Source organism: Elephantulus edwardii, unplaced genomic scaffold (assembly GCF_000299155.1).
Source record: "Elephantulus edwardii isolate Elephantulus edwardi_28Jun2011 unplaced genomic scaffold, EleEdw1.0 scaffold00127, whole genome shotgun sequence".
Taxonomy (NCBI): Eukaryota; Metazoa; Chordata; class Mammalia; order Macroscelidea; family Macroscelididae; genus Elephantulus; species Elephantulus edwardii.
The window spans coordinates 7,596,131-7,611,436 of NW_006399877.1; the positions used below are offsets into that span (position 1 = coordinate 7,596,131).

General features: G+C 46.5%; 1 protein-coding gene across 1 annotated transcript in view; it reads right to left on the bottom strand.

The window, feature by feature from the left end:
- Positions 1 to 12,618, bottom strand: part of EFHD1 (EF-hand domain family, member D1) — a 50,686-nt gene extending 38,068 nt beyond the window's left edge. Inside the window, exons 1-3 of the mRNA XM_006893535.1 lie at positions 12,399 to 12,618; positions 334 to 506; positions 1 to 231 (exon numbers count right to left, since the gene is read on the bottom strand). Coding sequence (XP_006893597.1) covers positions 1 to 231; positions 334 to 506; positions 12,399 to 12,618 — 624 coding nt within the window. The remainder of the gene's footprint in view (positions 232 to 333; positions 507 to 12,398) is intronic.
- Between the last annotated feature and the right edge of the window lie 2,688 nt (positions 12,619 to 15,306).

Below are 15,306 nucleotides of genomic sequence, written 5' to 3' on the forward strand. Positions count from 1 at the left end.
CCGGCGCAGCTGGCGCTGCAGCTTGCGCGCTAGTTCTTCGCTGGCCATGGCGGCGGCGCGGGACGCGGACGGCGCGGGACGGGAAGCGGGCGGCGGCTCCTCTGCGCTCTGAGCGGCGGCTGCTCTGCGCTCCGAGCGGCCGCGGGCTGGTGTTAGCTCCGCAGGCGGCGGATGGGGCGGGGCGGGGCGGTGACTTGAAGGAGGCGCAGGCTCAGGGCCCGCCCGCCGGGGCTGCAGGTGGTTGGTCAGCGCCCCCGGGGACCCCTGGGGCTCCAGCCCGGTCCTCTGCCCTGCGGCCCCCTAGAGTTCGTTCCCCTTCCCAGGGACCCTGGCCTTGCGCCTGCGCCCCGGTCCGGGGGAGCTTGGGGAGCTTGGGACCTTGGGGACCCCGGACAGATGTTGGCAGGATATAGTTGCACGACGGTTGATGCGGTTCTTTTCTGAGGCGCTCGCGGCCTCGGCAGTCTGGGAGACGAGCGAGGAGCCCGGGGTGGTACCCGGCGGACCTGAGTGGGGGAGACACCCTTAGCACCCAGCCGGGTGTGACACATTGTGACATTTATTTTTTAAAGATTAGTTAGACAAATGTAGTAGCCTCAAGGACGCACTTTGAACAGAAAATGAGTATCAGGACTGCGTGCTTTTGGGAATCTCCTTAAGGCGCAGCATCCGCGCCCCCTCCCCCCAACCCTGTGGTTGCTGTAAAACATGCCAAAGACAAGGGCGCTTGAGAATAAAGCAAGCAGCATGTTTCACGAGCAGTATAAACAAGGGCAGAATCAGACTCCCCTGAGAGGACTCTGTCAGTGGCTGTTACATCATCCCTGCGTGGGGAGCCTGGTAAACACCCCCCGGCCTGGCCGCCCCGCTGCGCTGACCCCACGGATGCCACTGGCTAGGCTGAGGCTGTCACCCCACCGCCTGGCGCCTGAGACCAGGGAGCCTTTAACACGACCAGAAGTGATCTTCCAAGGGAGCTGGGCCATCTATCTGTATGGCTCTGATGGGGAAGAAATGCAATTTTTTTTTTTTTTTTTTAGTTAGGTTTAGTAAAAGTTTACAGAGACTTAGGGTTTCCAGTCATTCATTGTTGCACTTTTCTCCCTGTTAAAGGACATTAGGAAAAACATTAGACATTTTTTAAATCAAGCAAAGAAAATCTTCTCAACTTGCCTCACTCTGCAAAGATAACCTTTGTAAGTTTTCTATTTCCAGTGCCCATGAAGTTCTCTGAAGCCGCAAAGCCCTTCAAATGCTGAGTTCTTAGAGCCCTAGACCTGGGAATGGCTTTGTGTTAAACCATGGAGTGGAGCATTTGTGTCGAACCTCTTATGTATGTGACATATAATTTTTTTTTTTTTTAGTTTAAAAATCTAATCACTTCATAATTTTTTTTTTTTTTAGTTTAAAAATCTAATCACTTCCATCAACAAGAAAGGAACCTGGAGTATAGCTTTAGACTGCCAAACCACTAAAGGTCAGTGATTTGAATCCAAGTTCTCTGAGGGAGACCCATGGGCTGTCTCCCTCCTCCCTGAAGGTGCCCTGAGGATGGTCACTGTGGTCAGATAGCACTGGACAGCAGTGGAACCAACTGGAACCTTGACCCAAGTAGGCAATCAAAAGGTTATTTATTTCTAGTTTCTTCTTGGAGGCTAGAATTTTGAAGCTCTGTCTCATGTACTTTGGGCATGTGGCAAGGAGAGACCGGACATTGGAGAAGGACATCATGCTCAGAAGAGTGGAGGGACAGCATAGGAGAGGAAGACCTCACGTGAGATGGATTGATACAGTTACTGGGACAATGAGGGTAGGTGTGTCAGAGTGAGTGAGACTGGCTCAGGACAGGGCAGGCTTCAGAGTTGCTGTACATAGGGTCACTATGAGTCACAGGGGGCTCGAAGGCACATAACAACAACAAAAATGTTACCACAGAGTATTGTTTCACATTCTAAAATTCACAGCAGTTCAACTTAAATAAAAAGAGCCTTCTTAACAAACCCTTGGCAGCTTAGTGCTGAACTGCAAATGGAAAGGTTAGCAGTTCAAATTCACCAGCCACTCCTCTATAAAGATTTTCTGCTTCCTTGAACTCTGTGAGAGTGGATTTAAGGGTTCTTCCTTCTCTGTCACTAGTGAATGCTGAACATTCTTGTATAAATGAGAGTAAATGTTTTCACAAACATTTTTCCAAAGGAGTAAGTGTCTACTGGGTATGTAGTTCAAATCCCTTAGCTGCTTCACAGGAGAAGGATGGGCAATCTCCTGTGGGATTTACAACCTCAGAAAACCTGCAGAAGGATCAGCGATGGAACTCAATGGTATGTAGAAACTACAAAGTACCTTTTGTCTAACGCATTTGTGTAAAAAAGAGGACAGGCACACGGGGGACACCTGAAAGGATCTCACCTGAAATGGGCACAGGTTGAGGGCTGTGCCCACCAGGCGCCCCATCAGCCTCCCTGGCACTCAGGTTGGTGTGGGCACCTCCTCACGTGGGCCCATCCCAGTCAGCAAAGGTGTGGATACTCCCTACGCCTGCCGGTGACACTCAGTCACCCTCCTCCCATCCCAGAATGAAGTCCCAGCCTCTCGGGTGAACCTCAGGTCCCATGACGCTGAAAAGGCCCTGCTCTCCAGCTTCCCTTCTCCAAAGCCCAGCTTGGGTACCTGAGATGGAACTCCAGATCGATTTGGTTGGTATAACCACAACAGCAAGCATTTGACATTTCCTTTAAAAAGTTATAGTTTTATAGTTTTTCAATTTTGCCAACACCATTTGTTTAAAAGGCTGTCGTTTTCCCACTTAACTGATTTCATCTCCTTGTCAAAAATCAGTTGACAGGAAGTACACGGGCTGATTTCTAGGTTCCCAATTCTATTCCATTGATCTATGTGTCTGTCATCGTCCCAGTACCACACTGTCTTGACCACTAGGGCAGTGTAGTAGGATTTTTTTTTTTTTTTTTTTGGTGAGAAAAATTTATATTTAGAATTAGCCCTCTGGACTCAGTTTAGATGATCCCAATTTTGTTGGCAACATCCAAAGCATCATAATCAGGAGCAAGTCGAACATAGGCCTTCTTCTCTCCAGCAGGCCTAATCAAAGTGTTGACCTTGGCCACATCAATGTCATAGAGCTTCTTTACAGCTTGTTTAATTTGGTGCTCATTGGCCTTGACATCCACAATGAACACAAGTGTGTTGTTATCTTCTATCTTCTTCATAGCTGACTCAGTGGTCAGGGGAAATTTGATGATGGCATAGTGGTCAAGCTTGTTTCTCCTGGGGTCGCTCTTCCGGGGGTATTTGGGCTGTCTTCGGAGTCTCAGTGTCTTAGGCCGCGGGAAGGTGGGTGACGTGTGGATCTTTTTTTTATTTTTTGGCTGTGGATGCCCTTCAGGACTGCCTCTTGGCCTTTAATGCCTTTGCTTTGGCTTCAGTTTTGGGAGGGGCAGGGGCTTCCTTCTTGGCTTTCGGCGCCATCTTCATAGAAAGGATGTAGTAGGATTTGAAATCAAGGAGTGAGATGGCTCTTCCCTTGTGTCTCTTTTTAAGGCGTGCTTTGCTTATCTGAGGCCTCTTTCCATTCCGAATGAAATTGGAGATTGCCTTTTCTATCTCGTTGAAGAATGTAATTGGTATTTGTATTGGGATTCTGTTGAATATGTAAGTTGCCTTTGATAGTATTGTCATTTTCACAATATTGATTCTTCCTATACATGAGCGAGGTACATTATTCCATTTCTCCAGGTCTCTTGTTTCTTGTAGTAATGTTTGGTGATTTCTTTGAATAGATCCTTTGTGCTTCTGGTTAGATTTGCTCCCAAGTATTTAATCTTGTGATCAGCAATTGTGAAGGGTATTATTTTTCTTGGCTCCAGCTCTGTGTTCTCTTTGTCCTGTAGAGAAATCCAATTGATTTTTGCATGTTGATCTTGTATTCTGCCACTTTGCTGAATTGGTCAACTATTGGTCCAGTAGTTTTCTTGCTGAGTCTTTAGGGTTTTCTAAGTAAGCTAGCATATCATCTACATACACCTCTTTGCCAATTTGGATACCTCTTATTTCCTTCTCATCTTATTGCTATCACTAAGACTTCCAATACAATATTGAATAGGGGAGGTGATAGTGGGCATCCTTGCCTCGTTCCTATTCTCAAAGGGAATGCCTTTCATCTCTCTCCATTGAGAACAATGTTGGCTCTTGGATTTGCGTATGAAATATTATACAAAATGTGTGACCGTGGAGAACTTTATATTGAGTGAAATATCTCAGTTACAAAAGGACAAATACTGACTAAGCCACTGATCTTTTGGACATGTTGTGAGGTGAGACGTCCTTGGAGAAGGACATCATGCTTGGGAGGGTGGAGGGATGGCTCAAGAGGGGAAGACCCTCTATGAGATGGATTAATTCAGTGACTGGGGTAATCAGGATGGGAGTGTCAGAGACAGTGCGATTGGCACAGGACAGAGCAGAGTTTAGGGCTGTTTTTTGTTTACTTTTCAAAGATAAAAACAAACTGGGAGGAGAGGTGGGAAAGTGTACAACTCTGAATGAATGGAAATCCAAAGTCTCTGTAAACATTCATTAAAAGAAATAAAACAGGCCTGTGAAACTGAGTTTATTTTCTAACATATACATATAGAATAGTAAGAGAATAAATGTGTGTTATTTTAAGACAAAGAGTTGTAGATAGAAATATCACTTTTTTTCATTTAATGTTTTCATTTTTTTCATTGTTGCACCTTTTCTTCCCCTCGCCTGTTTCCCCATCCCTCCCTGCAATGCAGCCTTTGCTCCAGGTTGTTGTCATACAGATAAAGCCCAGTCATACACTCTTTTCAGATAGTTCTTCTCATCTGATCTATTGCAGCGTTCGTTATCTAGCCACTCTTTTCCCATTCTCTCCCCAATTCCCCGTCTGTCCTATTTTATACCAGTGGTGTTATGCAGTATTTGTCCCTTCGTGACTTAGATATTTCACTCAGCATAATTCCTCCAGACTCCTCCATGTTGTGTAATGTTTCACGAATTCATTGTTTTTCAGTTCTGTATAATATTCCATTGTGTAAATGTACTAGTTTTTCCTACCCATTTCTTTGTAGATGGACACTTGGGTTGCTTCCATCTCTGTGCTATTGTGAATAAACACAGACGAGCACACACCTGTTTGAGTTGTGGCTCTGGTTTCTTTAGGATATATTCCCACGAGTGGAATGAGTCAACTTTCCAGCTTTTTTAGAAAGTTGCAGATCTATTTCTAACCTTTTGAGAAAGCACAGGCCACCTTCCATAGTGGTTGCACCATTTTTCATTTCCACCATCCAGGAATAAGAGTTGGAATCTCTCCACTACCTCGCCAGCATTTGTTGTTTGCCGGCCTGCTGCTACTATTTCCTGGGTGAGATGATATCTCATAGTTGTCTTAATTTGCATCTCCCTGAGAGCTAGGGATTTTGAACATTTCTTCATGTATTTGCCATCTGAATGTCTTCTTTGGTGGTCTATTCATATCCTGTGCCCATTTCCAGATTGGGTTGTTTACCTTTTTCTAGTTGAGGTGATGGAGTATTCTAAAATTTTAGATAGAAGTCCCTTATCTGATATGTCATTGCCAAATATTTTTTCCCAGGCTATGGGTTTCCTGCTGGAGAAGATTTTTGATGTGCATTAGAATTTGATTCTTAGAAGGTCCCATTCGTCTATTTTATTCTCTTCTTCTTTTTTTTTTTTTAATTATTTTTGTGTGCGTGTACCGTCAAATCAGATCTGACTGGTACAGGAGGAGATTGCCCCTCCTTCCATGGCAGAGCATCTGGTGGATTCAAACCGTGCACCTCTGGGATTGTAGTTGCAGCTTCTTGCCACTAGGCCACCAGAGCTCCCTATTCTCTTCTTATTGATGTTGATTGCCTTCAAGTCGAGCACGATTCAGTGACCCTATGAACAAAAGGCCTGAAGCAGCTCTATAACTATTGACATTTACCAAAGTTCATAGAGTTTCAGGAGGCACAGAAGTACCATTTGATCTAGCTATTCTACTACTAGGTATATATTCTAAAGATATGCAGCCGAAAGAGCTGCCACGTGAACACATATATGCACATCCGTGTTTATTGCAGCATTGTTCAGACTATCAAAGAGAGATCCTTTGGGTTCTTCAACAAAGGAATGGATAGAGAAACTATGGAACACTCACACAACGGAGTACGATGAAACACTGAAAAACAAGAACTCATGAAATAACACGGGAGAATTTAGAGGAAATTATGTTGAGTGAAATAAACCAGTTACAAAAGGACAAGTATTGACTAAGCCACTGATCTCAAAAGTGAAGGACAAGTTTACACACAGGAGAAGCATTTTAGGATAGGTACCAGGGAGAAGAATGGAGGGGCCGGAGTAGAAAATGAACTAATAGATAATACTTATTAAGATAGGTGAAGAAAATATGTATGAATGATTAAAAATTAATAAGCTTCATAAAGTTTCAAATTCTTAAAAAGCCCAAACCTCAAAACCACTGTGAGATAACATCTCACCCCAGCAACAATAGCAAAGTTCAACAGGCTAGTAAACAACAAATGCTGGCAAGGTTGTGGAAAGATTGGAACTCTTATTCACTGCCAGCGGGAATGGAAAATGGTGCAACCACTATAGAAGGTGGTCTGAGTTTCCTCAAAAATTTGGAAATAAAATACTATTTGACCCAGCAATTCCACTACTGGGAATATACCCTAAAGAAACCAGAGCCACAGCTCAAACAGATGTATGCACACCCATGTTTATTGCTGCATTATTCACAATAGCAAAGAGATGGAAGCAACCCTAGTACCAACAAACAAGTGGATAGGAAAACCTATGGTACATTTACACAATGGAATATTACACAGCATTGAACAATGAACTCGTAAAACATTACACAATGTGGGGGAGCCTGGAGGACAGTATGCTGAGTGAAATATCTCAGTCACAAAAGAGCAAATACTGCATACCACCATTGTTATAAAATAGGACAGACATAGGAGGTTGCTGGGAGAATAGGAAAAGGGTGACTAGTTAATGAACACTGCATTGGAACACATGAGGTGAAGAACTGTCTGAAAGGAACTTATGATTAGGCATTAAATGTATGACAACAACAAATGTATGGAATAAGAAGTGTGTTGAGACTCTTGCACTGAGAGGTGGGGAGGGATGGAGAGGGAAGAAAATGTGTAACAATGAGTAAAAAACCTAAAACAACCCAAGTCCTGTTTGGTGTGTGCACCACCAATCTCACATCACTGTGCAGATGTGTCACTCAATTTTAGAAACGAAATTTCGGCACATAGAAACAAGGTGAAAAGGAAAGGAGCCAGATTGCTAACAGTTTTAAGTGCTAAGAGTCCCCGGGCATTGTCAGTCTCTTAGCTGATTCTTGTGTTTGCCAACTTTCCACACTTTAATATGTAAACAGATGAGCCCTGGTGGCATAATAAGTGTTGGGCTGTGTATCAAAAGGTCAGTGGTTCAAATCCGTCAGGCTCTTCACCACAGGAGAAAGGTAAGACAGGCTCCTCCTGCGAAGATTTTCAACCAATAGTCTCCACAGGTTGGAAATGACTTATTAGCATCAGAAAAGAAATTTCTACTTTCCCGTGAAGATGAATGGGAAGTGGACATTCAGCTGCAGAGCAGCTGATGGTAACTGGTCTGGGGTCGTCTCATGCGGCCGTTCACTGACGTTCCTGTGTGGCAGCTGAAGGAGGTGGCTTTAAAGGAGGGGAAAGCAAGAGGCCATGCTCACAGCTGGGTTAGTTCAGTCTTCTACGGCTGTGTAACACGCCCAAGCGCAATGGAGCCAAACAACATTTATTTTGCTCACACGTCTGCAATATGGCTGAGTTTCCTGAGGAAAAGTCCCCTCTGTTCCCTTGGGAGCCACTGAGGGGCCACTCCAAGCCTCATTCCCTCTTCAGTCTGGCAGTTGATGCTGGCCGATGCCACTGGGACACCTCTACTGGGGCCCCCGTATGACCTGGGCTTCCTCCCAGCATGGAGGTTAAGTCCTAAGGGCATAGAATCAGGCCCAAGTTCTATCACCTTTAACAGCCTAGTCCTGGTGGTGCCATGGAGTCGACTGTGACTCCTAGTGCCCCGAGTGCGGCCGATCTGAACCTTGCCCTATTCTGCACCGTCCTCCTGATGTGTCACGCTTGGCCCTTGTGATAATCACTGTGTCAGTCCAGCTGCTCTGGGGCTTCCTCTCTCACTGCTGTAGGCGGTCACCACCTATATATACATAATATATAAAAGCCAACTCGGTTCAAGGAGAGGACCAGAGGCTCCACCTCTCCATGGAGGAGTGTCAGCGCCTTAAGGTAAGGAGACCATGTGAGACAGGTAATTATCATGGTAGCTATTTTAGGAAGACAGCCTCACAGCTCTCCCCGTGAAAGCCCCTGCAGGCCAGAGCCTATTCTAGTCAGTTCTATGACATCTGCACAACAGCGGTGAGTCTTAACCCTGCTGGGCTGCTGGGTCTCCAGGCCCTCTGGGAAGTGACTTTCTGCTAGTCATATCTTTGAAGAGCAGAGCAGTCTGAGAACAGAAAAGTTTAGAAAAGGAAGTCTCAGTAAGCAGAAAGTTACTTGGGGGGGGGGGAGGTCCTAGCCCTTCAGGTCTTCTCTCCTGACAACTTCTGGGCTGTCAACTTCTCTCGGAACACAGGCCCTTGGCTTGTTGGGAGAGGGGGTGGCAGAGGAAGAAGGTGGAAAGTTGTGGACATCCAAGGACACGGAGAATCACTTAATTGCCAGGTTCTCCTTTTTTTTAAAAAAATTTTTACTTTATTATTTTTGTGTGAGTGTACTGTCAAATCAGATCTGACTGGTACAGGAGATACCCCTTCTCCAGCAGAGCATCTGGTGGATTTGAACCATGCGCCTCTGGGATTGTAGTTGCAGCTCCTTACCACTAGGCCACCAGAGCTCCCCTTAGGTTCTCCTTCTAAAAGCTTCCTTCGTCAGTCTCTCCCATAACTGAAAATATTCTAAAAGCAGATCCTTTATCACACAGGTACTTAGAGAACATACACCCCAAACCACTGAAGGGTCTATTTTAAAAAGATGAATTTGATGCTATGAGAATTATATCACAACAACTCCTCTATTTTTAACAAATCACAAGACTAAATCTGTGACTTTGTAACATAAATACGTGTGTGCCAAGAGAGGCACTGTTTGACATTTTTGTAAATCTTTTTACTGTCAACACGATGGAGAAAGCACATGACGTCTTCCGATTCTGAAAATAGTGACTGGGGTTTATGGACTGCATTTCCAGTCTCCTTAATCTCCTAAAGTCCATACAGCCATGGGAACCCAACAGAGGGCCACGGTCAACCAGACCTGAGTGCATGGCAGTGAGAGAACCTACCCTAAAACCTGAAAGGCGCACTGGTGGTACAGCGGTTAAAGCCCTTGACTGTTGACAAGGAGGTTTGAACCCACCAGCTGCTCCAAGGGAGAAAGGTGGGTCAGGCTGCGTCCCTGAAGACGCCAAGCAGCCTGGGGAGCCCTGTGGGCGGCTCAGCTCAGCCCCACCGGGAAGCCATGAATCAGGACGGACTTGATGGCAGTGGGGCTGGGTCTTTAGAATCAACCTTATTGCCTTTCCTGACAGTTGGATCTCCTACTCTCTAAGTTGTTGTTGTTGTTGTTGTTAGTATTGTCCAGTCGAGTATGACTCCTAGTGACACCATGAACAACAGACCTGGACCCTGTCCGACCCTGTGCCGTCCTCACAATCTCTGACGCACTGGAGCCCATTGCTGCGGTCACTGTGCCACCCCATCTCCTCGAGGCTCTTCCTCTCTTTCACTGACCTTCCCCTAGCATGATGTCCCTCTCCAAGCATGTTAGGTGTCGTCGAGGCAAGAACGACTCATATCCACCCTGTGAACCAAAGCTCTGAACCCCGTTCCATGCTATGCCACCCCCACAAGGTGTAACAGGCCCAAAGCAGGAGAGAGGATGCTTTACCAACCGAGCCTCCGAGGAGCTCTCTGGGAGCAATTTTCCCAAGATATAGCTGGGGTTTGGCCGTCCATGGGATGTTCAGCACTCTTCTCCAACACCACGACTCAAAGGCATCAATTCCTCTTCTATCATCCTTATTCATTGTCCAGCTTTCAGATGCCTAGCAAGTACTGAAAAGACCATGGCCTGGATCAGGTAGACCTTAGTCCTCAGACATCGTTGCTATTCAGTATTTTGGAGAGGTCCCTGACAGCAGACTTTTCGAATGTAATATGTCTTCTGACTGCTGGTACCAAGGGTATTGATTTTGGACCCAAGAAAGAGGAAATCATTGATGATTTCAATCCTTTTCCCAACTATCACGATGTTGCCATTGGCCCAGTGGCGACCCACCTTGTCCTCTGAATGACCAACACATGGTCACTCAGAGTAGGAGATGCGACTGGCACAGCTCCTCAGGACAACGCCTCTCTGTGGCTGACTACTCCTGACAACATGCCCAGCGTGTGTGAGAACAAGCCTCCCTGTCCTCACCTACCCCTAAGGAAGGAGCACCCCAGTATACATCCCTCAAGACAAGCTTGTTCTTTGGACAGTCCGTGGCGTATTCAGTTCTCTTCTCCAACATCACAACTCGAAGGCATCGATTCTCCTATTACCCTCATCCATTATCCAACTTTCAGGGGTTTAGGAAGCATTTGAAAAGGTCATCGCGCCAGAGAATGAAAGCTGCATACTGAAGTGGAGTTGAGGGGAAGGATTGTATAACAATTAAAGAATTTTTCCTTTACTTTTCAAAGAGAAGAGTGAACTGGGGAGGAGGGGTGGGCAGGGAGAAAAGTGCAACAGTGAATGGATGGAAATCCAAAGTCTCCGTAAACGTTCAATAAAATTAGTAATAAGAAAAATACCGGGAAATAAAAAAAAAAAAGCTACTGTAAACTAACTTAATTCCATTTGTAAATTAAATATGGGATCAGATTGCTTGACTATTTTGGTTTTTTTTGTTGTTTTTTTTATGGATTATTCTTTTTTAATTTTTATTTTATTATTTTTGTGTGAGTGTACCGTCAAATCAGATCTGACTGGTACAGGAGGAGATTGTCCCTCCTTCCCCAGCAGAGCATCTGGTGGATTTGAACCATGTGCCTCTGGGATTGTAGTTGCAGCTCCTTGCCACTAGGCCACCAGAGCTCCCCTGTTTTGTTTTTTTAAAAGGATGTCTGCTTTTAAAGTTTAACTTCCAAAGTGTATTCTGCTCTCCAAATCTTCACTAACATCTTTAAAAAGTCATGAAAGAGTTATGAAAATATTTGTAGATGTGACATAAATAAATTGCATTATTATTTAAAGAAAAAACAAAAAGGAAATGTCACGGCTCGGATCAGGTGTACCCTGCTCTGTAAACCAACATCCTTCCTCCACACGTTGAAGCGGTCCGTGAGAGCAGATCCTCCCAATGCAGCACGTGAAGCAGAAAGCCCGAAACATGAAAGCCACCTTCAGAGCGATGGTTACCACAAGTACGGTGCGGGAAGGGCAGCGATCCTTGTTACAGACGAGGTAACCACAGCCACAGTCTGCTCCAAGGACAGCCAGCAGCAGTGACAGCTCAGTGAGGAACCCCTGGGGAGTACAGCTGAAGCTCTTGGCTATTAACCAGAGAGCTGCAGCTTCACATCCAACCAGCAGCACCTGGGAAGGAAAGTCTAGCCATGGTATCTGCAAACGCTTGGCCACGGAGAACACCAGGGCACATTGAACCAAAGTTCTTTTCTGACACATGTGGGTCACCATGAGTTGGAGCTACTCACCAGCAACCATCAGCCAACACCTTCAGGGGCCCCCCTGCACCGCACCCTACTTCCAGGGTGCCTTGTGTGCAACAGGACTTGGCAGCCGGCACAGGCTCCACCATGGAAGAAATTCCTGCCAGAGAATCCGGGAGCAAGTCCCACAGCATCTAACTCTCAACTCCAGACTACAGGTTCCACCCACAGCTTCTGACCCTTAGTCTTTAAGGCTCAGAAGAGGACAGGTGTCCAGCCCGCTGGCTGAGGACATCCATGTCTGCGGTCTGAGGGCGCAGGCCAGTGCCTGGGGGTCTGGGCGCTTGCCAGAGAATCTCCAAGAGACTAATTAACTCAGATCTAGCTTCCCCAGGGCATTCCCCACCTGTGAGGCTGGAGGACAAGAGGGCTTTAGATAAGAAGGTGACTAAAAAATGTCTTTCTTACTCTTCACTGGACAAGATCAGCAAAAAACCAAGTGGGTGAGAATGAATCCTATAGTAGTGAGGGCATGAGAGACAGACCCTGTCTACACGTTCAGGGGCCCTGACTTGTTGATTAAAAAATGATCCTAACCTACCCACCGCCTCAGCTGGGCCCACCTCCTCACCCGGGCCGACCTCCTCGGCCGGGCTCACCTCCTCAGCCGGGTTCACCTCTTCACTTGTCTGCTCACAGTCCACTTCCTCACGCAACTCACCTTTCAGAGACAAAACCCACGCAGCAGCCCCTCCCACCCCTGCCCCCTTGGAGCCCTTTCCTTCCAGAACCTCTGTCCCTCCCCACTTCTCCTTGCCCATGTCCATACTCAGGTGGGCCCGAGTGGGAGTTGGGCCTGGGTGAGTGTTTGCTGCAGAGGTGAGGCGATTCGCTTCTCTCCCCTCCTTGGCTGAGTCAAGCCCAGCGTTTCATTCGAGTAGCAGCAAATCCTTCTTCTTAAACAGCCGCATCCTCTGTCCACCCGGTCCCCACTCACCACGGGAGGGGGCGATCCTGCAAGTCGTTCTCCACACGTGTGTGCGGTGAAGCTTCATCACCCTTGCCTCAAAGGAGCACTCCGGCTGCACCTTTCCAAGAAATATGTTTGATTTTTGGAAGTCCATGAGATATTCAGTGCTCTTCTCCAATACCACAGCTCAAAGGCCTCAATTCTTCTGTCAACCTTATTCACTGGCCAGCTCTCAGATGCACAGTAAGTAGCTGAAAAGACCATGGCCTGAATCAGGCGCACCATAATCTTCAGATTGACATTGTCACTCCTCAGTAATTTGGAGAGGTTTTGACAGCAGACTTGGTGGTCCTAAGGAACCGCAGGTGTGTAGCTTGAAAGGTAGGCATCTCCAGGTGAGGCTCTTGGACATCAGGGAGGTGGTCTTTCAAGACGGCCCCCACAGACGGTCACACACCCGGCAGGGCACCTGAATCTCAGAGCAGAGTTAAAGGCTGTGCAGAGGGAGCACGTGAAGGTACTTCAGCTGCTCCTGCAGGGTGTGATCTTGGGTCTAGAAATGTCCGCATCAGCTAAATGCTGGCTTTCCTGACCTCAACCCTCTCGGAAAAATACATTCATTCAACACAATATGACGAAAAGAAAACGGAGGCAGGAAAAACAAAGCTTGTCATTCAGAGCAAACCTAGTAGTAACCCAGTTAAAATCTAAAATAGCTAACACCTTCCCTTTTATTCCCTGGAAGAGGATGCTCTGGTGTCCTGGTGGTGAGAAGGCACACAGCAGTCTCAAGGGCGGTGGTTCCACTCACCCAGCGAGGACCAGTGCCTCCCCGAATGATTTACTGCCTCTGAAAACTCACCTGAGCACCAGCCATGGGCCAGCTCTGACTGACTGGACACAACAACAACAACAACAACACTCCCTGAGAAGGTAATCCTTGACACAGGTGAGGAGGTCCCCATATGCTAACAGAAGGGAGTGAGAAAGGTCCTTACATGCTAACAGAAGGGAGTGAAGAGGTCACATGCTAATAGAGGAGAAAGCTTGCAGGCTGGAGGTAAACAACCCATCCAACTTGTTAAGGAGGCTTGCCTCAAAACTTGTCACACTAAGGGAGCTCTGGTGGCCTAGTGGAAAGAAGCTGCACTGCAATCCCAGAGGTATACGGTTTGAATTCACCAGATGCTCTGCTGGAGAAAGAGGAGCAATTTCCTAGGGTCGCCTGCGACTCGATGACACTTAACAACAACAACCAGTCAGATCTAACTTGACGGTACACATGTTGTTGTTGTTGTTGTTGTTGTTGTTATGATGTGCTGTCGAGTCGCTTGCGACTCATAGCGACCCTATGTACAACAGCCCTAAACTCTGCTCTGTCCTGTGCCAATCGCACTGTCTCTGACACTCCCATCCCGATTATCCCAGTCACTGAATCAATCCACCTCATAGAGGGCCTTCCTCTCCTGCGCCATCCCTCCACCCTACCAAACATGATGTCCCTCTCTAAGGACCGGTCTCTCCTCACAACATGTCCAAAGTATGTTAGACGGAGCCTCAGAATCCTTGCCTCCGAGGAGCCACCCAGTAATAAAATAAATTTTTAAAAAAAACACTTGTGTCCCTTATGCCAAAAGGGCACGTCTCCTCTCCCCTTTTGAAAACCACTTTCTTGCCTGTTACAGAGTTGTGCCTGGGCCCACAGATGTGCCAGAACAGATGTGTCTGTGTTTAAAGCCATCTGCTCCGTGGTTTGGGGGTCTCAGCAGCCCAAGAAAACTGAGACAGGAGTGGGGAACTGGGAATAACATAAGTGAACGAATTACAGGTATAGACATCAATTCAAAAGACAATGTTGAGTTTAAGAAAGGTATGATAGTATTTGTTATTGTTAGGTGCTGTAGAGTTAAGTATGACCTATGGTGCCCCTATGAACTACAGATCTGAACCCTGTCCTGTCCTGTGCCGTCCTCACCATTCTCTGACACACTTGAGCTCACTGCAGCAGACACTGTCAATTCGCCTGGTTGAGGGTCTTCCTGTCTTTCGCCGACCTTCTGCCTTCCCAAGCATGATATCCTTTTCTAAGAAACAGCCTTTCCAAGCAACATGCCCAAAGTATGTGAGATGAAGCCTTATCATCTTTGCTTCCGAGGAGCACTCTGACTGTGCCTTCTCCAAGACTGATCTATTTGTTCTTTTGGCCATCCATGGGATATTCAGGACTCTTTTCCAACACCACAGATCAAAGGCATCAGTTCTTCTTCTGTCATCCTTATTCATTGTCCAACTCTCAGATGCATAGTAAGTAATAGGAAAGACCATGGCCTGAATTGGATGCACCTTAGTCCTCAAACTGACATCATTGCTCCTCAATAATTTGGAGAGGTCCCTGACTGCAGACAGTATGACAGTATAAGTGTATCTTAATTGTGTTAAAACAAAACCTTTACCTAGACCAGCAGGCTGTCATGCGAACAGAACAACGGAATACTGCACAGCTTAAAAATCCCTGAACACAGTATAAAGCAGACAAGGA